This window comes from Suricata suricatta, chromosome 2 (genome assembly GCF_006229205.1).
Source record: "Suricata suricatta isolate VVHF042 chromosome 2, meerkat_22Aug2017_6uvM2_HiC, whole genome shotgun sequence".
Classification (NCBI taxonomy): Eukaryota; Metazoa; Chordata; class Mammalia; order Carnivora; family Herpestidae; genus Suricata; species Suricata suricatta.
Window position 1 is genome coordinate 175,386,357 of NC_043701.1, and position 20,938 is coordinate 175,407,294.

The 20,938-nt window shown below is 51.4% G+C and overlaps 1 protein-coding gene across 1 annotated transcript; it reads left to right on the top strand.

The window, feature by feature from the left end:
* The first annotated feature begins 573 nt into the window (after window positions 1–573).
* On the top strand, window positions 574–8,224 carry BAG3 (BCL2 associated athanogene 3). The gene is made up of 4 exons (XM_029920492.1): window positions 574–597; window positions 699–1,025; window positions 2,412–2,816; window positions 6,850–8,224. The coding sequence occupies exons 1-4, from the start codon at window positions 574–576 to the stop codon at window positions 7,666–7,668; spliced, it is 1,575 nt and encodes a 524-aa protein (XP_029776352.1). The 3' UTR covers window positions 7,669–8,224.
* Window positions 8,225–20,938: the final 12,714 nt, after the last annotated feature.

Consider the following 20,938-nt stretch of genomic DNA (forward strand, 5'->3'; position numbering starts at 1 on the left):
CATGCAAGAACATGAGAGGGACCCCGGCCGCCTGTCGCCCGAGCAGGCTTTGCTGGCGTCATCAGACCAGCATAATTAGTCCTCGGCTTCCGTTCCCCCACGGGGCTGCCCGTGCGCCCCTCATCATCTCCGGTTCTGGCAGCTTGTTCTGAAGGCTCCCTGAGCAGGCAGCCCCGCCCCACAGCTGCTTCTCTGCAGAGATGTGCAGGCCGTGTCCCGTGGGCCCAGCCCACGTCTGTGTCGCTGGGAAATGCTAGGGCCTCTGAGGAAGGGAGAAGCTGGCCGTGGCGTCGTGAGTTGGACTGAATCACCTTCGCACCTTCTGATCTGGGTCTCTGATTCGGGGGGGCCAGTCAGTGGCTCTCCTACATAACTGCAGCCAGGCTGTCACCCGTATAAGGAACCTGTCTGGCCAGTTTAGGAAATAGGGACCTTTTTGTGCTCAACCTTGGCTCCACTGCTTTGTCTTCAGGCCCCTGATTCTTAATCCACTGGCCATACAGCAGCCTCGTAGGGACACGGAGTACATGGTAGAAACAGAAGGTGCCGATGAGCAGTCTGTGCTCAGCCATCATGGCTGATGCTGGGGATCCCACAGTCAGTCTGAGAGATGGGGACACTTTGCACCATGCTTTTGCCTCTTCGAGGTGTTTTCTTCCCAGTTCCTAAGCAATCCGTTTCTCCTTTTTGTGTTTTAGGAAACCCCATCCTCTGCAAATGGCCCTTCCCAGGAGGGCTCCCGGCCGCTGCCCACTAGGGAGGGCCACGCTGTCTACCCGAAGCTCCGACCGGGCTACATCGCCATTCCCGTCCACCACGAGGGCATGGACGGCCGGCAGCCTCGCCCACCCTTTGTCTGTTCCCAGCCTGGCACACAGCGATTCCGCACCGAGGCGGCCACGGAGGCTCCTCAGAGGTCCCAGTCACCTCTGCGGGGTGTGGCAGAAGCCACCCAGCCAGATAAACAGTGTGGACAGGCGGTGGCAACAGCCGCGGCGGCCCAGCCCCCAGCCCACAGACCTGAGGTAAGGAGAGTGAGCTGCTGTGTTTTGGGGGCTGGCCCTGGACTCTGGGCCAGGCACCTGCTAAAATGCAGGGCATCTGGGCCTGGCCCGCAGCGGCACAGGTCAGCGAGCAAAGACAGCACGACAGCCACACAGCGTCCCCCAGTATGTCACAGGTGTGTTTTTTTTAAGTGGGCAGGGGTCATGGCTTATCTTTGTGGCTAAGGAATTGGGGTTCACAAGGGGAAACAGCTTGGTACAAATGCATAAAGGTAGAAGTGTGGCATTTCTGGGACCGGAAGCCTGGCCTTCTGGCTCCTAGTCCAGTGCTTCCTCCTCCTCCTGGGCTTTCTATGTCAGAACCACACGGAGAGCAATGTGGTCTTTCGTGCAGCTCCCTACTTAGGGCTAAATATTAACTGCTGGGAGCTCTGTTGGTAGAACACAAGGGAGCTTACCTGCCCTCACCGAGTCCCATGGAAACCCAAAATAAAGAGTCTGGAAGTCAGCTGCTTCATGATAGGGTTTTATTTTTAAGCCTGAGGCAATGCTTCAGCGCAGTAATATCTAAAGAGTTCTTAATCTAGTTCTTAGCCAGGGATTTGAGGGCCGGTAGAACCCAGTAGGATTCCTAAGCAGTAAGCCCTTCTGGGTTTCCTGTCGGCAGAGCTTCCGGGTGTATCCACCCGCCCTGTTTGTGAGCCCAGATCCTCGCCCCTTGTCTGTGCCCAGAGTTGGCATTGCCTCCCTTAGCCCTATACTTCCCCTCTCGGAGCAGTGCCTCTACGGGTAATATTTTTGTTGTGAAAATCAAAAGCGATACATCGGTCAGAGAAATCTTACCAAATTCGAGCTGACAGGATGCTATGGAGCTGGCTGAGGAAATGCGCACCTGAGTTTCTAGGTGGTCAGGGGCGGTGGGGGGTGGGGGATGGGGAGGGGATGGGGGAGGGCTGGCCTGCCTCTGGTCCTTCCGGATGTGCTGCTCCTGGCTCTTAGCTGGTTCTCTGTAGATGAGCAGAGAAAGGGTTAAGGAAGGAGGTGACTTGCAGTCACCACAGATGCGGCAAGAGTCAGAACCAGCGCGCTGAGCGCTGCATTCGGCCCAGGTGCCGAAGCATGTCCAAGATGCTCTTACCGAACCTTCTAGTCATCCCAGGGAGGAAGGGGCGTCTGCTCCATACTGTAGATGGGGCTCAGGAGGCCATGGAGCTGGTTAAAATTGGAACCCTTCTGACTCTCCAGAGCCCTGGGTCCTAGCACCGCAGTTTGGAGATGGAAAGGTCTACAGGTGGAAGGTCCTGTTAAACGTGTGCACCCTGAGCAGGCCCACGGCAGAGAGCAGGCTGGAGCCACAGGGCAGAGGGTCGCTCACGGGGCCCTGCCTCTCCCCTTTGTGTCTTGCAGCGATCTCAGTCTCCAGCTGCTTCGGACTGCTCATCCTCGTCCTCCTCGGCCAGCCTGCCCCCCTCCTCCGGCAGGAGTGGCCCCGGCGGCCACCAGCTCCCCCGGGGCTACATCCCCATCCCCGTGATACACGAGCAGAATGTCACCCGGCCGGCAGCCCAGCCTTCCTTCCACCAAGCCCAGAAGACCCACTACCCAGCTCAGCAGGGTGAATACCAGACCTACCAGCCCGTGTACCACAGGGCCCCGGCGGATGACTGGGAGCCCCGGCCAATGCCGGCAGGGTCCCCATTCCGGTCCCCCGCCCGGAGCACATCCAGCCGGGAGGCCTCCCCGGCCAGAAGCAGCACCCCGGTGCACTGCCCTTCGCCTCACCGCGTGCACACCGTGGTTGACAGGCCTCAGGTATGGAGTTGGTGTCAACAGACCGACCGCGGTGGCCCCTGTCCAGGGGCTGAGGAGCTCTGTGCTGGGGCCCTGGGTCCTCCACTGGTCGTGACCCGTTCACACACATGTTACTGGGGGAAAGGGGGATTCTGGAGATGGCTGATTGGCAGCAGAGATGCAGGACAAGTGCTGGGAACTCCCAGGACTTTTGGTAGCTTTTGCTCGTCTCCCATTGCGGCTGCCTTTGGGGCAGGACCTCAGCACCATGATTTGAAAGGGCTGGGCGGTTCTAAAGTGTCAGGGACACGCCTGGGGCCCAGGCGTCTCCGCGCCCCCCACGCTTTGTGAAGGCGCTTCATGCCCTTGCACATGCTCCGGTGCTCCAGACGGCTTGTCTCCTCACGGCCACCCCTTCTCCGCTCCGCAAGCCCTTTCTGTTCCGTTCTTCCCCTCTGTGCCTTTGCTCATGCTGAACCAGCCCCTGAAATGCCGTCACCGTCCAGGCTTTCCCCATCCTCCAAGGGACAAGCCAGTCCTGCGTCTTCATGAAGCCTACTCCTCTTTCCCACGGCACTTGGCTCAGCCTGTGAGCCCTCTGTGCATTTCAGAAGTGCTCATCTTTATTTTCTTTTTATTATGTTTTTAACATTTTTATTTATTATCGAGAGACAGAGAGAGATAGAGCATGAGCCTGGGAGGGGCGGAGAGAGGGGTAGGCACAGAATCCGAAGGAGGGTCCAGGCTCTGACTTATCAGCATAGAGCCCAGCGCAGGGCTCAAAGTCCCAAACCACAAGATCGTGACCTGAGCCAAAGTCGGACACTTAACCAACTGAGCCCCCCCAGGCGACCCCAGCAGTGCTCATCATATCTGTTTAGCTTAGCTCAGAACTTGATGACAAGGATGTGTGTCCCACCTCTCTCCCTTGTGTTAAAGGACCATGTGGCCTGAGTGTTGGGGAGCCGGCCGGTTAGCTGGCTGGGAAACATTCACCAGGGAAACTCCTAGTGATGTTGCAGGCGCAGACCTCCTCGTTCTTCAGGGGCAGCTTGTGGGCACGTCTTGGGGGGAGCGGGTCATTGGTGTCAGCAGCTTGGAGCTCAGCAGAGCCTTGAGCAGCCCTGGGCCCCACCTGGAGCAGCAGAACTAGCTCTCTGCCCCAGTCTGCAGAAGGAAAGCCCCTTGTAGACAAATGCAGGGCGTCCTACTGTAAATGGTGACAGCACCGGCCTATGGTTCTTTTTTTAGCTTCTTTACTTGGGAAGAATTTCAGCCTCACAGGGGAGCTCCAAGAATCCTACAAAGACATTCAGTCTGCCCTTCTTCCATAGTCACTGTTAGCATCTTGCTGTATCTGCTTTGCCATTTCCTCTCCCTGGATGTATTGTCCGTGTGGTTTCTTTGTTGGAGATTTAATTGTAGATATCCTGCCCCTTTACCCACAAATAATTCAGCACACATTTCCCTAAGAAAGACCTTTTCATTCATAACCACAGCACAGTTATCAGAATCGGGAAACAACCTCCTCACAACACTGTTAACCTGATCCACAGTTGGCTTTCAAATCTCCTTAGAGCAGTCTCCCCTGCTTGGGTATCTAATCTAGGATCACAAGCGCTGCATTTAGATGTCCGTTCTCTCCAGTCTCCTGCAGTCTGGAACAGTTCTTTGGCCTTCCTTTGCTTTCATGACCTTGACATTTTCAAAGAGTACAAGCCGTTAGAGCAGTCCCTCTTAGGAGTTTCTAAAGTCATTTTTCTCAGGGTGCCTGGGTGGCTCCGGTGGTTAAGCGTCCGACTCTTGATCCCAGCTCAGGTCATGATCTCACGGTTTGTGAATTTGAGCCCCGCCACCCGGCACTGTGCCGACAGCATGGAGCCTGCTTGGGATTCTGTCTGTCCCTCTCTCTGCCCCTCCCCTGCTCTCCTGCTCTCTTAAGATAAATTCTAAAAAAGAATAGAATAGTTTCTCATACCCAGCCATTTTAAACCCAAAGAGGGATGTGTGGCTGGTTCCTGAATGGTAAGGACCAAATTTGAGGTCATCTGCATTGGCAAAAGGATCTGATGGAAAAGGATGTTGCTGGTGTTCAGTTGGCTAAGTAGCCACCGGATCCTTTCTGGGGCCCGGGAGTCCCAGGAAAGAAGTGCCCATCTGCAGTGCTAGGAAAGCTTCCCCTCATGCCTTTCCCGTGTAGTTCCTGTAATTGGTGAGGTAATATTTAATCCTGTTTTTACTTCCCACAACCTTGTTTGTGGTGCCCTGCCTTTTAGTGCTCGTTCAAAGATTTCTTTTTGAAACTTTGCCAAGATTTGACCTAACTGATCATTATAGTGGAATTTAGTATCTTAAATTGGGAGCCTAACTCTTACTTCCCAGTTCATAGAATTAGGGTGTGTGGGATTTTTTTTTTAAGTTTATTTATTTATTTTGATAGAAAGAACCAGTGGGGGAGAGGGGCGGAGAGAGATGGAGGGAGGGGAAGAGAGAGAGAGCAACCAAGAGAGCACACCCAAGTAGGCTCCACACTGTCAATGCAGAGCCCGATGTGGGGCTGGATCCCACAACCCGTGAGATTGTGACCTGAGCCAAAGTCAAGAGTCAGACACTTAACTGACTAAGCCACCCAGGCGCCCCTAAGGTGTGTGAGATTTTTAAAGGGGTTTGGCAAAAAGACGACCTCAAAAAGCTATGTGTATTGAAACATTACTTATGATAGCCAAGATACGGAAGCAGCCCAAGGGTCCATTTGATAGATGAATGGATAAAGAAGGTATGTCATGCACACATACATGTGTACACACACACACACACACACACACACACACACACACTGGAATGTTACTCAGCCGTGAAAAGAAATGGAGTCTTGCCTTTCGCAACAACATGGATGAACTTAGAGGGTATTATGCGAAGTGAAGTAAGTCAGATGGAGAAAGGTAAATATGATGGAATTTCGCTTCTGTGTGGAATCTGAAAACCAAAAGAGCAAACAAAAAGCCAAACCACCTCTTAAATGCAGAGAGCAAACTGATGGTTGGCAGGGGCGTGGTGCATGGGGGACGGGCAAAGTAGGTAAAGGCGGTTAAGAGGTGCAAACTTCCAGGTATAAAAGAAACCACAGAGATGACGAGTACAGTGTAGGGACTGTTGTGACGACGTGTGGTGACAGCTGCGGGCTCCACTTACTGTGGTGAGCACCGCATAACGTGGGGAGTTGTCGGATCGCTGTGCTGGATGCCGGGAACAGTGTGACGCTGGATGTCAGCTACACATCCATAATAAAGAGCGGGCTGAGATACTCACCTAGATGCTCGGAGAGCTAAGGTACTCATTTTAAACATCGTCCATTTTCAAAAATACTGCTTGTGGTCACATTAAAAAATATCTCAGCCTGGGAGGCCAGAAGTCCACGCAGAGACGTGCAGCTGAGTGTTGGCTCTGGGCACAGATGTGCCCCGCAAAATCCTCGGAGTTAACTATTTTGGGCATCTTGCTTATTCTCAGAAAAACACATCAGTCTGGGCAGAAACCAGTAGGCTGTCTTAAGTTTAAAAAAAAAAAAAAAGATGACCACTCTTCTGAAACAGGGGATGGGACTATCACACCCCGTACGGAGACTGTCCACACAGTGTAAGGAGGGGGACAGGTGGCAATTATTCCTCCATGGCTGCGTCACTGAGATTCTGAGTCACCCTGGACTTTGCTTTGGGCAAAACTAGCTCAGCAGTCTGTGAGTTTTTTGGGATTTTCATTTTTGAAAACTACATTGGTTTTCTTTTTGTTGCCCCAAGAAATAGCATCTGCAGAAAAATTCAGTGAGCGGTAGCAGACCCACGGTCCAAGGTGGTGAATGGAAACAAACGGTTTGGTCACATTACAGGATCAATATGTTTTTCCTTTATAACAGTATTTAGTGGACTTTGAAAATCTCTTATACGTTAAAGCCATTCCCCATTCGTCTTTATGGTCTGTATGTACTCACTGCAAACAACTGCTTTCAACTCTCAGCCAGTTATTAAAAATGTCTTGTGTCCTTGCCTCCTCTCAGCAGCCCATGACTCATCGAGAACCTTCACCTGTTCCTCAAACTGAAAACAAACCCGAAAGCAAGCCAGGCCCAGTTGGACCAGATCTCCTTCCTGGACACATCCCGATTCAGGTGATCCGCAAGGAGGCAGATTCTCAGCCTGTTTCCCCGAAGCCCCCGCCCGCCTCTGAGAGGGTGGAAGTGAAGGTCCCCGCTGCTCCGGTCCCCCATCCTCCCAGCCCCGCTCCTGCTGCTGTCCCCTCGTCCCCCAAGAATGTGGCTGCAGAAGAGAGGGCAGCCCCCAGCCCCGCCCCTGCTGAGGCTGCACCTCCCAAATCCGGAGAAGCTGAGGTGCCCCCAAAGCACCCAGGTGTGCTCAAGGTGGAGGCCATCCTGCAAAACGTGCAGGGGCTCGAGCAGGCCGTGGACAACTTCGAAGGCAAGAAGACGGACAAAAAGTACCTGATGATAGAAGAGTATCTGACCAAAGAGCTGCTGGCCCTGGATTCGGTCGACCCCGAAGGACGAGCCGATGTCCGTCAGGCCAGGAGAGATGGCGTCCGCAAGGTTCAGACCATCCTGGAAAAACTTGAACAGAAAGCAATAGATGTCCCGGGTCAAGTCCAGGTTTATGAACTCCAGCCTAGCTCCCTTGAAAGCGATCGGCCACTGCAGGAAATCATGGAGATGGGTGCCATGGCCACAGACAAGGCTAAGAAAACTGCTGGAAACGGAGGAGATCCCCACACGGAAACCCAGCAGCCGCCGGAAGCCAAGGCGGCAGCGGCGGCAAACCCCGGCAGCACGACAGACACAGCCGGTGACCCCGCGGCGCCGTAGTCTCCACGAGAACACACATCAGACCCGGGGACTGGGACCTGGTGGTGTGCGTTAGGGAATTTTAAGTTGCATGCATTTCAGGGACTTCCAATCCGTTTGTTTTTACTTTTCATAGGCGCTTGGTACGCAGTAACCTGGGTGGAGGCCCAACACACTAATTAAAGGGCTACAAGGAAAATGATGCTCTTCTGTATTCTTACTCTGTACAAATGCAGCAGTTGCCCGTTTCAGAACATCCCCCCGTTGCTTGGTGTTGGGGCCCCATCTGTGCGCGGGCAGCACGTGTGAGCCACGCTTGTCCTCCCCGTCTTCGTGCAGCTCTGCCTGAAGGAGGCGTCTGGCTGGTGGATGGGCCACCGATTTCCCACCACACAAACACGGAACCCAATTTTCAGAGATGTTGCCTCTTTATTGGGATGATCCCCTTCATCTCCTAGCTAAAATACCTAACTTCAGAGAGAATAAAATGTGCGAGGAGCACAGGAGTATCTGTATGCTGGATGACTTTAATGCAACATTAAACAAAACAGTAAAATAAAGTAATAATCTAACTCAACATGGTTTTTTTTGTGATTTCTAAAGTGTTGAGGAGTGGCAGCATCAAGGTTGTGTCTCCCCAGCTTCAGTAACTGTCCGTGGCAGACGAATTTACCAGCTGACTCTGGGATCCACGGCCTGGATCCTGGCCTGGCTCATGACAGAATGAGGGTCCGCCACTTTTTCATCCTCAGATGGCCGCTGTTCTGTGGGAAGACGCAGGGCCGTGCACCCAGGTAATGGACCTGGACTGCCACACCTCTCCGGGTCCCTTGGGCAGCAAGCACCTCAGCTCACCTGGCCTTGGGCCACCCTCAAGCCTCAGGGAAGGGCTGGGCTGGTTCAAAAGGGCACAGGAAAACCGTGTTCTTCGGGGTCCAGGTCAGGAGCCCAGGTCACCAGGGGCGGGGAATGTGTTCTGTGAGAGCATTGGGGTCATCTTTATCTGACACTTCTGAGTCACTGAGCCAGGCTGGGCGTACCTTCCCAGATTGGGTTCCTAGAAGCTGCTGGGTAGAGGATCCCTCTCCTGTGCCCGTGTGTTTTGAGAGCTTGGGAAGGACCACAGCCCCTGAATGGGCTAGATTCTGGTGTTTTGAACCAAACTGGAAGAGAAGGGTAGCCCTGAGACCTTGAACTCCCGTTGCAGGCCGACGTAGGAGCCCCTGTGCCGAATTCCTCATGACTGTATCGAGGTTAATATTGGTGCCTGACGATAGGCACAAAAATACATGCTGGTGTCGTCGCCACTCTTAGCTCGCTGGGAAAGGTTGACGTCATTCCGGTGGGAACCTGCCGCCATCGTTCCTGGGCGAACTCATCTGGGAGCACAAACCGCTGATGACACACCATTGATTCTAGAAACTTGTGTGTGTAAATAGGAAAACAGGCCTCCCAGACTGTTTTTAAAATGAACCACAGATAAAAGAATGGGACCATTTCCTTTTGGGACTCGGGCATCCATTCTCAGTGGACCGTGACATTAAGTTTCCTTGGGTGATTATGAATTGGACTGATGTTATTTTTATCACTAAACACCGACACACCGGTACATAGCCCTTCACTGTAGTTAGAATATATTTTCAATCATCCAAATTAGATGGTACCTGGGTCTCAGGACAGGAATCATCTGGCCCGTGTTGGTGGTCCCCGAGTCTTGGAAGGGGGCAACAGACCCTGGAGAGCTGGCTGCAGGGTTCTTGCTAACGTGATGTCTCGGCCTCTGTAGGAGTCGGGACCGATATCCACGGAGTCTCTGCTTAGTGTCGGGATTTCTGCTTATGTAATCACCCAAGTGCCCTTCAGAGGACATCACTGTTCGGGCTTGAATCGGAACTCTTGGGTTCAATTACAGCTTCTTGGAATAGCCTTGGGACAATGGACGAGTCACATAGCCTTTTCCTTCTCTGTTTTCTCACTTGTAAAACTGTGCAGGGAGGGCGGCAGGAATGATTACATTGAATTCAGACACGCGAAACAAGTGGAAGATGTGCCTGGCCTGTCACAACTGTAGGCTGTGGGTGAGGAGGCCAGAGGTAACTGGCCCACAGAGCCGGCAGCAGAGGCAGGATCCGAATCCAGTCCCGGAAGACAGGCCACGTTAGTCTCATTACAGTGCGCCGTCTTCTCTAGCGCCAAGTGGGCAGTGGTGGCCAAGAGGAGCAGGACTATCGAAGGACCACAGAAATTTGAAAATAACCTCTCGCCTCTTCCTAGCACAGAGCATCTAAAAATATATATATTGTGTCAAAATACTGTGAAATTATTCATGTCGCCTGGATGAAGCAAGCGACTTGGGAATAGCAAGTAATAGTGTCCGCAGTGAAAGCCACTCGCGGCCTCAGTGCTGGTGGCCCAGGCTCCTGGGTTTGGTGTCCAGAGCTTTCTAGTGCACCCCCCGTCCATTTCCTCCCACCTCAGGGTCCGCACCGCTCCAGCCCATTCCCACCTGTGAGACTGCCCTCGCCACTCTACCCTCTGGTCAGGGTCTTGCTCACCCTTGAGCCCACCATTTTGTGAATCCCTCCCTACTTGGACAGTACCTTCCTTCTCAGACTTTCCTTCCTCCAAACTGCATGCCTTCTGCCCGTTTGCCAGGGCCCCATTGTCTCCCAACTGTTTGAACGTCTCCAGTCATTTCCTGACCGAAACTCAATTCCCTGTTGCGGTCCATTTTGAAACCTCCTACTTCCCCCATTGTTGTCCAGACCAGGCATGGAGGCACCCTTGATGGACTTGGAGACCTTTTGATTTAAGAGCTTATGATTCCAAGGCTGACCCAACATTCCAAAATAAGCATCAGTATTAGCTGATGAGAGTGTGGGTCCCCAGACGTGCAAAGTGTGGGCAAGTTTCCTTTCTCCAGGGCTTTCTCTCCCCATATGAAAGGTGGGCATTGCCCAAGGCCCCTCGCGGTGACCTGGATGGTTCCAGTGAGTCCATACTTCTCACTGTCACAGGCTCTATGCTTATGTTTGTGTCTCCACAGCATGGAGCTCCATTCGGGGCTGTGCATTCCACAGCTCCTGTGTGAGCCTGGCCACTCTGCCCACTGTTCTGTAACATTATACAAATGTGCTCATATGCCAAGGAACAGGATCCGGAGTTGCAGTTATTTTGGGAGACGCAGGAGCCTGTGGGAAAATGCTGGAACATATCTGAGTCACTCAGGCAAATACCTTTCTTTTCCGTGTTCCAGCCTGTTGTGAACTTCCAGGCAGCACAGAAAAGCTCTAGCGGGCGCACACGCCCCTTGTGTTGGGCCTGCCCTTCCTGACCAGCACTCCCTGTTTCTTGGCTGTGCTGCCACATTGTCTGAGGTCTGGAAAGTTAGCGCAGAGGGGTGAGAGGCAGGGCTCGATTAAACCCTTGGAGGCCTTAAGGGTGGGAAACATTGTGGTGAATCTCCCCATAAGTGATTCAAAATAGGGGCACCTGGGTGGCTCAATTGGTTATGTGTCTGACTTCAGCTCAGGTCATGATCTTGCGCTTCATGAGTTCGAGTCACCCATCGGGCTTTTGTGCTGACAGCTCAGAGCCTGGAGCTTGCTCAGATTTGTGTCTCCCTCTCTCTCTGCCTCTCCCTCCCTCGTGCTCTGTCTCCCTCTCTCTTAAAAATGAATAAACATTAAAAATTTTTTTAATTTAAAATAAAAACAATAGTAAGCCCAAGTAAGTGGAGGGATGATCTGAACTTGCCATGTTCTGCTCTGTTGCTTTTGTAAAAAAGGGAGATTAGGTTCTTCTAGGTGTGTGTGTGGACACTTGGGTGTGTTCCTGCTCCCCTGGTACTCGGTTGGCCTGCTGTCCCGCGCTGCCCACTGGGAACCAGTGGGGATCAGAAGGAGTTGCTTCAGCCCAGGGGAGGGCTCTGAGCAGGGGGAGCAGGGACCCGGAGCAGAGGACAGAGCAGGGAAAGCCAGCGATGCTCCCGTGCCGCTTTCAGGGAGAGGGAAGTGAAGCAGCCACAGCCCTGTAGACGTCAGGGGCCCAGATCAACGGCGCCAGAGCTCTGGGTGCAGGGAGGTCGAGACGGGGGTGGAAAACGCTTTCTAGGTAGCACACTCCCTTTCTGCCCCTGCCTGCTGTAGCCAGAGCTTGCCCTGATGCCCTCAGTGGCCCGTGTGCAGGCTGGGCCTTGTCCACAGCCCCGTTCCTGAGGAAGGAGGTCTTCTGTAGTCCGAACAGGAGTCTGAGCATCCGTCTTCCCCTGGTTTTCTTCCGCTTCATCTCTCTTTTCTCTCTACAGGCGCCTTCCTCTGCCTCTGCCTCTGCCTACAAAAAGCATGAACCAGAAGGAAACCTTTCCTCCTTGCTCCTCAGTTTACCCCTTTATTATGAAACACCTTGAAGGAACCAAAGTCACCACCTGATCTCCCGCACACCGCATTCCCCACCTTATTTGCCCACCCCCACCACCCTGTGGACCCAGAGCTACACATGCTCATTGGTGCCACACCCCCCTGTGCTCCTCCCCCTCAGAACTGCCGTACTCCCCTTCCTCCCTCCCCACCCCTCACTCCTGAACAGTGAGGTCTCCCACACTCCCTTCCTCCAGCTGCTCTTAACACTGTGTGATGGTTACCTTCGTGTCAACCTGGCCAGCTGACAGCACCTAGACACTTAAAACACTGGCCGAAGAGTCACTGTGGAGGAGTTTTGTAGATGTGCTTAATATCTACAGTCAGTTGACTTAAAGGAGATTACCCTCGGGTAATGGGGGTGGGCCTCATACAATCTGTTGAAGGCCTTAAGAGCAAAAACAGTTTTCCTGGAAACGGAGAAATTCTGCCTCCAAACTGCAGCATCAGCTCCTGCCTGAGTTTCCAGGCTGCCTGCCTGACCCACAGATTTCAGAGCTGCCTGTCCCCACAGTCGTGTGAGCCAAAAGTTGCCTGTCCCCACAGTCGTGTGAGCCAATTCCTTAAAATAAATCTCTTTCACACACACAAACACACACACACACACACACACACACACACACATACACACACTATATTTGCTCTGGACAATCCTGACTGAAATACACTGCTTACGCTCTCGCTGGGTCACTGGCTTCCACTCTCCAGACCCCAGTCACTTCCGGGTGTATGTGTCTGACACCCTCTTTCTCCTGCACACGAAACTTCCATGCACAGTTGCCTACAAGATACACAGGCAAGATGAAGAGAAGTCAAATTCCAGGGTTTCCTCGGCACCAAATCAGATCTGCTCCAGCACACGCCTTCCTGGGGGCGGGATCTCAAATACTCACAGAGGTCACCTGGTGGAGGAGTGACAGAGCCAGCTGTCCCAGTGGGAGGCTGGGGCGGGGGGGGGGGGGGGGGGGGGGGGGGGGGGGGGGGGGGGGGGGGGGGGGGGGGGGGGGGGGGGGGGGGGGGGCGGCGGTTAGACACAGGCTGCTGCTCAGCCGTGGCCAGTAGTTGTGTAGGAACATGGGTCTACTGTTGTAAAGGTTTCCAGTGTTCAAGAAAGGCCAGAATCTGTTCATGTGAAATCTCTCAATTTTTAAATATTTTTAAATGTTTTTCCAAACCCAGCAGGCCCAACAAACCCATCTGCAGGCCAGCTCTGGCTTTTGGGCTGCCAGTTAGCAAGTCCCAAGTCCCACTGTGCTGTAAACACTTAATTCTTTTATTTATTTATTTATTTATTTATTTATTGGTTTGTTTATTTATTTATTTTAAAAAATCATTTTAGGTAGGCTCCACACCCAACACGGGGCTTGAACTCACAGCCCCGAGATCAGGGGTCACATGCTCTACTGACTGAGCCAGCCAGGTGCCCCTGTTAAATACTCAATTCTGTCCCCAGTTCCTTCTGTGCCTCCTCTTCTGTGAAGTGAGAAGGTGAGGACTGAGGCCCTTGGCCCTTGGACCCCGCTGTAGCCCGCTTGGATGAAGTGAGTCAACAGGAGGAGTGGTGGCCCATGGAGGGCACTGGCTCCCTGCTGCCTCTCCTCCATCTTGCCGACCTCCATTTTCATCCACCCGCACCCACACCCAGCCCAGGCTTTCACTCTGTCGCTCTAAGACTGCCAATGGCACCTTGTTAGCTGGTTCAGAGCTGCCGTCCAGGTGCCCCACCCTCAGTCCTCCATTCCAGAGAAGTCAGGGGACGCCTCCAGCCCCCCTCACCCCCCGTCTAAGCAAAACTCACACTCATCCCAGTCCTACTGCCTGCACTGGTCACCGACATATTGAAGGCAATGGAGTCAGATCAGCTGGGCATTCCAGTCCCAGCTTCCTCACTCAGTACCTCTGCGAACTTCGGCAGGCTCCTCAGCTTTCTGAGCCTCAGTTTCTCCCTTAGTTAGTGGTGATGGTGAGAGTGCCAGCCTCCTCCTGAGTCCCACGTTTCATCCTGAGATGAACTTGCCTGAGCTGGTCAGTGACTGGGACCAATCTCCCACCATTCTTCCCTCCATACCACCTGGTGCCGAGGGGAAAGGGGCCGAGGGACGGGTCCACGGCGTTGGTCCTTCTGTTCTCCCGCCTCAAGATGGTGTCTGAACAGAGCCCAGGGGAGGAGCCATCACACCCCATGCCAGTTTCTTCCCTCCCTCTCCACCTCTGTAACCCTCCAGTTCAAGTGTGGATGACATCTCTGTAGTGCATTCCAGGCAGGGAGTTTATGGTTGCAAGAAACAGGGAACAGAGACCCCACCCCCACCCCTCCAAAGGACCTCAGGCAACGGGGTTTACAGCAAAGCTCTCTGAGCCCTGGAACATAGGAAACCCCCAGGCCAGGCCTCAAGAGGAGCAGGTGCTGAAGGGAGGCACAGATCCGGTGGCCCGGGGTCGGCCATTGAGCTAAACCACCAGCTCGTCCTAAAGTGCCCTTCTCTCCCTACCAGTGATTAGGACATCAGAGTCAGGGCACGTGATGCCATCAGGGGAGCACTCAAGGTGCTGACCACTGGCCATTCCAGAGATGGGCCTTCAGGGAGAATGGGCTCAGCAAAGGGAGATCAGGAGGCAGCGTGGTTCCCAGGAGCCAGAACCACTGTGGGGAAACACAAAAGAATATAGAAGCAAGGGTTGTAAGGGCACACTGGCGGTTAGCACTCCTGGCAGTTGGTGCCTGACGTGACAGTTCCTCTTTAGGGCCACTCAGCAGTGTGTACATGGTCATGATGGAGGAGGACAGTCCCACTCCAAAATGGAGGCATGAAGAAGGATGCCCCTTTGTACGTCTGTAAATACAATGGAAGCAAATGTAACCCTAGGTGGTGGGGTGTTGAGCTAGACAGAGCAGATGTGAGGGCCGGCCCCCGACCTGGAGGCCTGAAGGCGTCCGTGCTCAGCGGCACCAAACCCACAGGCCTGCCCTCCTACCTGCCCCCCCACTGATCCAGGACGGGCGGGACATAGTAGACAAACTCCCGGCAAAAAAGGACCAGGTTGAGAATCAGTCATGTGGAAACTCACAGTGGACAAGCTCCAGGACTGCAGCCCTAAAGTTATGAGCTACAGATTCTGGAAATTTCTTACTTTCAAATGACCGCTGCAGTGTGGGAACAATATGAACAGAGGAGTTAACTCTCAAGGCTTTGTCAGAGCTGATGTGTTGCATTCTGGAAGACATGGAGGCGCTTCCGTCCGCTTATAGCTGTGTGAAGCAGAGAGTTCTGGAAAGTTATAGAAGAGTCTTCAGAGATGGTGGCAACCGCATTGGTGGCAGTGAAATCGTCTAGCTTTAGAAGGGCTTCTTATCCCCCGTGTCCTTCAATCCCTCCCGCGACACCACTTCTGTAGACGTGGAACTCTGGCTCACACGGGCTCCCCGCCGTCACATGGCCTCTCCTTATCTCTGAACCTTTTAGTTTTCTCTCCCACTGCTCACTGTTTCATTCTCTGTTGTTTGTTTTTAATTTCAGCCTCCTTGAGATATAATTCACATACCATACAACATTTAAAGAATATGATTTAATGTTTTTTAGTAGATTCCTAGAGCTGTGCACCCAAAAGCACAGTCAACTTTAGAGCATTTTCATCATGCCAAGGGGAACCCCCAAACTCATGAGCATTTCCTCCCCAGTCCCCCTAACCCTCCCCACACCCCCAGACCCTGGCAACCAATAAGGTGCTTTATGTCTGTACAGGCTGGACTCTATTCCACTCATTTCATATAAATGGAGTTATGTAATGTGTGGTCTTCCGTGACTGGCTTCTTTCACTTAGCATAATGTATCCAAGGTACATCCCTGTTACAGTATGTGTTAGTACTTCACTCCTTTTTATTGTTGAAAAAATCTATTGTGTGGATGGACCGCATTTTATTTATCCCTTCATCAGTTGATGGACTGACTATAAAGTAGGCTGCTATGAATATGCATGTACAAATTTCGTGGGGACACATGTTTTTATTTCACCAGGGAACATACCTAGGAGTGGAATTGCTGGGTCACATGTTAACTCTATGTTTCACTTTTCGAGGAACTGCCAGACCCATTTTCCAAAGTGACCACACCATCTTCCATTCCTACCGGCAGTGTGGGAAGGTTCTTACTTCTCCGCATCTCATCCTCAACATAGCTCAATGAAAACGTTTGAGAGCGTAGATTCGACTGACCGCTCATCTCTTAGCATCAGATGATACAGTTCACTGACTAGATCAATGTCTGCCTCGCGCCAGGTACTCCCCACTGGTCAAATCAGCGAGGGCCAGAGTGATGAAGCAGAGTAACACGGTTCGACACATGGCTACCAGATGCCCATCCCCTCTGCAGAGTCTGAGAAAGAGATGAGGTCTGAACAACATCATTTCCTGAAGACGCAGTACTGGAAGGTGGCACCAGCCTCATCCCAGTCCCAGGGCCATGTGTGCAAAGGGCAGCGGGCTAAGAAAGAAACAGGTGTTGCTTTTCTTGGGTCTCGAAATGAGGCAGCTTAGGAGACCTAGGTACTAGTTTGATCTGCTTCAACCAACACTTCGGAGCTAGCAGAGTCAGGTCTAATTTTTCCAAGTAGTTGCTCGAGCACCCGCATCCCCTTAGGAGCAGGAAGTCTAGTGTCTTCATTTATTTGTTTGGTTTTTTAACTGCAGAGTCCCAGGACTGCTACTGGGGGCCCGAAGAGCCAAGAGGCATAGGAGGGGGTCTGAGCCTCGGGCCTTGAAGGTCTGAGGACAACAAAAGACTAGGGTTTTCTCCCTTCCTCCCTGAGTTGTCCAAGGACCGCAGGGGTGCACTCAGGTCAGTGGGAGTCAATCCTGCCGCAGGTGCAGGGAGAGAGAGAGAGCAGCATGTGTGACTCGTTCACCAGCTAGTGCCTCAGAGGCACTCTCCATTTTGCTGTTGAAAGGGGGCCCTTCCTTGTTGGATAGACACTTGCTCCTTTTGCAGAGGCCTGGCCTGGATCCCTAAGGCCTCCACTTAGGGCCGCTCCAGGCTCCAAGTTCAAAGACTTCCTGGATCACAAGGATACACCTAGCTGATAGATCCAGAGCTTCCTCCTCGACCTTGCCCTGTGCAAGAGCCAGCAGCATCTGATCTTCATGAAGACTCCTCCCAGGCTCGAGCCCCAGGAGGAATGGATATGGACCTTTCCAGTCCATTGAATTGCAAACTCACATACCTCTTAGTATAAGAACATAAAGTTTACTTAGCATAAACAATATGGCTGCTCAGAGGGGCAATAAGAAGATGTGCAAACAGAGGAGTCTATAAATCCATGTCATTTGTCAAGTGGTAAAACCAGGAGGGGCCCTGAGAAGCCCTCCGCTGGGGGCACGTTGACCTTTACATCCCCGCTACAGGTGATGCCAGGGAGGTACCTGTCATGACAACAAGATCCTTCTGAAACCTTCCTCCGAACAAGAGTCTACGTCAACCTTAACAGAACACAGCCGAATACAGCCAACCAATTTTTACCCGTGGCCTCCAAGTGTGACCTCCCACGAGTCCTCACTCAGCTCCCTTCCCACTTCCCACCCCCAATCCCCCTGGTGTCCATTTTGGATTTCTCCCATAGAGCTTCCCTGGGGCAAGGGGGAGGAGAGGGGAGGTGCCCAGTATTCCTTTCTGTCAGTGACCTTGCATCCATCCCAGACAGCTTTTCTGATCTTTGAACCTGAGCGAAGGGGCTGGGATCTGGAGAGCCCACCTCCAGAAGGTTGACTATTGGACACTTTCCCACTCTTCCTCCCTTGCAACCAGATTTGTGCGTCAAGAGGCATGAAGGGTGGGGGCAGGTTTCCTCAACTCTTAAAAAGCTTTCTACCACGTTCCACTCAAGGCAATGAAGGCCTATTTGCCCTACATTTTCATAATCAAAAGAATCCACCCAAAGATTCTTACTTGAATAATGAAAGTTCTGAGATGGCATTGGGCCTACCCTCGGACACAGAAGCAGCTGGCATAATTTAGAAATTTCTCCCAACAAGTATCTAGTTATATTAACATTTTTTGGAGATAATTTTGACAAATTATTGGATCATAAAGTTCTTTCAGGCAAAAAAGATCATTATCCTAAACACGTGTTTAAACCCTCAGGATTTAAAAATATTAAAACTATGGTAAGTCTTCCACTTTGATTTTTTGTTCATTATGTTGCACCCTCATGATCAATATATCAGAAATATATAGTTTAAAAATAAAATGACACTTCGTGGGGCACCTGGGTGGCTCAGTTAAGCGACTGATGCTTGGTTTTGGCTCAGGTCATGATCTCATAGTTCATGGGATCGAGCCCCACGTCAGGGTCGGTGCTGACAGCTCAGAGCCTGCTTGGGATTCTGTCTCCCTCTGTCTCTGCCCCTTAACCCCCACTCCCTTCAGAGTGCACACTCTGGCTCTCGAAGTAAATAAATAAATAAACTTAAAATAAAAGACATTTCATAATTATTTCATGAACAATTTTAAGGATAAATTTTCTTAGAATGACATAAAAGAGAGAGAGAAAGAGGAGGGGACAGGTAGAAAGGAAGTGGGTCCCAAGAATAACTCATTAATTAGTACAAGATATATGCCTGAAATGGTTGATTTAGGATTAATGTGATTTCTTAATGAACTATTGGAATGTGAAATTCGAAAATCTTTCTTTATAGCTAAGGCTTTACCAAAGCTATTTAAAGTTTTGAAATCCCCGGGGGCGGTGGAAAAGTGGGGGGTGGGGAATTAATTTACGGGACAGTTAAGGCTGGTGCAAGCTCTGGTCTCAGTGGACTGTGGCTGTTGAATTGGCCCCATGGAGTCCTCAGATCCTGGATCTTCACCCCAGAACCCCGCATAACCCACTGGGTTTTTAGCAAGCCACTTCCCCTTGGAGTCATGAAATTCTGCTTCAGTTCTGTGATTCTTAAATACAATTCAGCCACACAAATTATTAAAATCTGAGGTGAGGTCGTCCCTCTTGACCAGTAGGGGGCGACTGATGACTATGCCTTCCATTTTTACCCTAACACCCCTCCCCCCCCACCCCCACCAACCTTTCCCACTTTCTCTAAAAGTCATTCCTATGATTGGGGTCTCCATTTCAGAATGAATTACCACTTTCATTATTTTTTATTTCTGATAATGCAAATGATACCCTAACAGAGACTAAGGCTTATTTAAAAGCCAAGTTTAAGGAAGCAAGTATGGGGATGAGGTGCTGGTCTAAAGATTAGAGCACGGGTGTGCATTCATTCACTCTTTCATTTCATTTCATGAATGAAACACCACCACCCCCACTTTCTCAAACTGGGGAGATTTGCAAATCAGAGATACTTGAATTCACAATCTGATTAACATTCCATTCAAAAAATGGAAACTGACCGCACCCGTCTGAGATCTGGCCCAGTCACCACTGGGTTGGTTTTCTAGCAATGGAAACCAGACTTTGGGGGGAAAGGCAAATGTTCTCAAGCACTGTAATGCCAGGTTTATTCTTTCTTAAGGAGTGGGGTCAAAATAATGTTGACAAGAAAAAGCAGGATTTCCTTGTATGAGACTGGACTGTTTCACCCGTGTATGAGAATGGAAAAATTAACAATAGGACATGTTTGTTTCTTTGATAACTAGTAAGCAAAATGAGCCCCCCTGTAACACCACCACCACCTTGTCTCCCAAAGCACATGCTGGTGGCAACAACTCTGGGAAAGCAGAGCACCCACCATCGTGCCCCATCTTAGGACTAGAGTTGCCTCCCTCTAGGCAGAGCGAGCAAAGTATGGGCAGAGAAGAAACTGAAGACTATGATAAAGCCTAAAGCCTGCATTTGACAGACACAAGAAAAGAGGGAGAGCAACATCTTTCCAATGGGGTTGACTGGCCGTCTAACCCTCCTATCAAGAACAGCTAGAAAAACTGGACCAAACATACAAGACACGTCTTGGAAAGTGAGCTACTAAGGTGGTGAGGGTTTGAGGGTCGAGATCCTGGAGAGAAGGGTGAGCTCTCAGAGAGATTAACTTTGAGGCATTTGCCCATTCTCAAGAGGCAGAGAAACCAACAATGTTTTATGTTAAAGAGACAAAAATTAGATTTCAGGACCACAACCACCAAGGAGGAAGAGCCTAAGTAAACCTCTCCGGCTTTCAGCTGGGACACCCCAAGAGGAAGACGTGACAATAGAAAAACCCTCACAAAGACTGAAGATCTGTTTCCAATCAACTCAACTTATTATTATTATTAATTTATTATTGTTGTTACTGATAATTTAACCTCAGGGCTATTGTCATTTTGTGCCAGCTAATTCTCTGTAGTGGGGACTGTCCCACCCCGTGCACTGTAGAATGTTCAGCAGCACCCCTGGCCTCTACCCAGTAGATGCAATAGCACCCCCACACACCCACCAAGTTCAGGCAACCCAACCGGTCTCCAGACATTGCCAAATGTCTCCTGGAGGGCAAAATTGCCTCTGTTTGTTTGTTTAGAATTTTTAAAGTGTAACTGTCTGTTTTGACAGCACGCATAAGTGGGGGAGGGACAGAGAAAGAGGGAGGAGAAAGAGAATCCCAAGCAGGCTCCACATTATCAGTGCAGAGCCTGACATGGGGCTTGAACCCATAAACCATGAGATCATGACCTGAGCTGAAATCAAGAGTTGACACTTAACCAACTGAGCCACCCGGGCACCCACAATTGCCTGTTTTAAAACCAGAGTTTGCAGGGGTGGCTCAGTCGGTTGAACATCTGACTCCTGATTTTGGCTCAGGTCATGATCCCAGAGTCATAGGATCAAGCCCAACATTGGGCTCTGAGCTGAGCATGGAGCCTGCTTGAGATTCTCTCTTTCTACCTCTGCACTTC

Excerpts from the sequence above, each read along its gene's own strand:
- BAG3 (XM_029920492.1), top strand. The coding sequence starts at position 574 with ATGGCTGATGCTGGGGATCCCACA. Across the intron at positions 598-698 it reads CTGATGCTGGGGATCCCACA|GAAACCCCATCCTCTGCAAA; the intron begins GTCAGTCTGAGA and ends TTTGTGTTTTAG. Across the intron at positions 1,026-2,411 it reads CCCCAGCCCACAGACCTGAG|CGATCTCAGTCTCCAGCTGC; the intron begins GTAAGGAGAGTG and ends TGTGTCTTGCAG.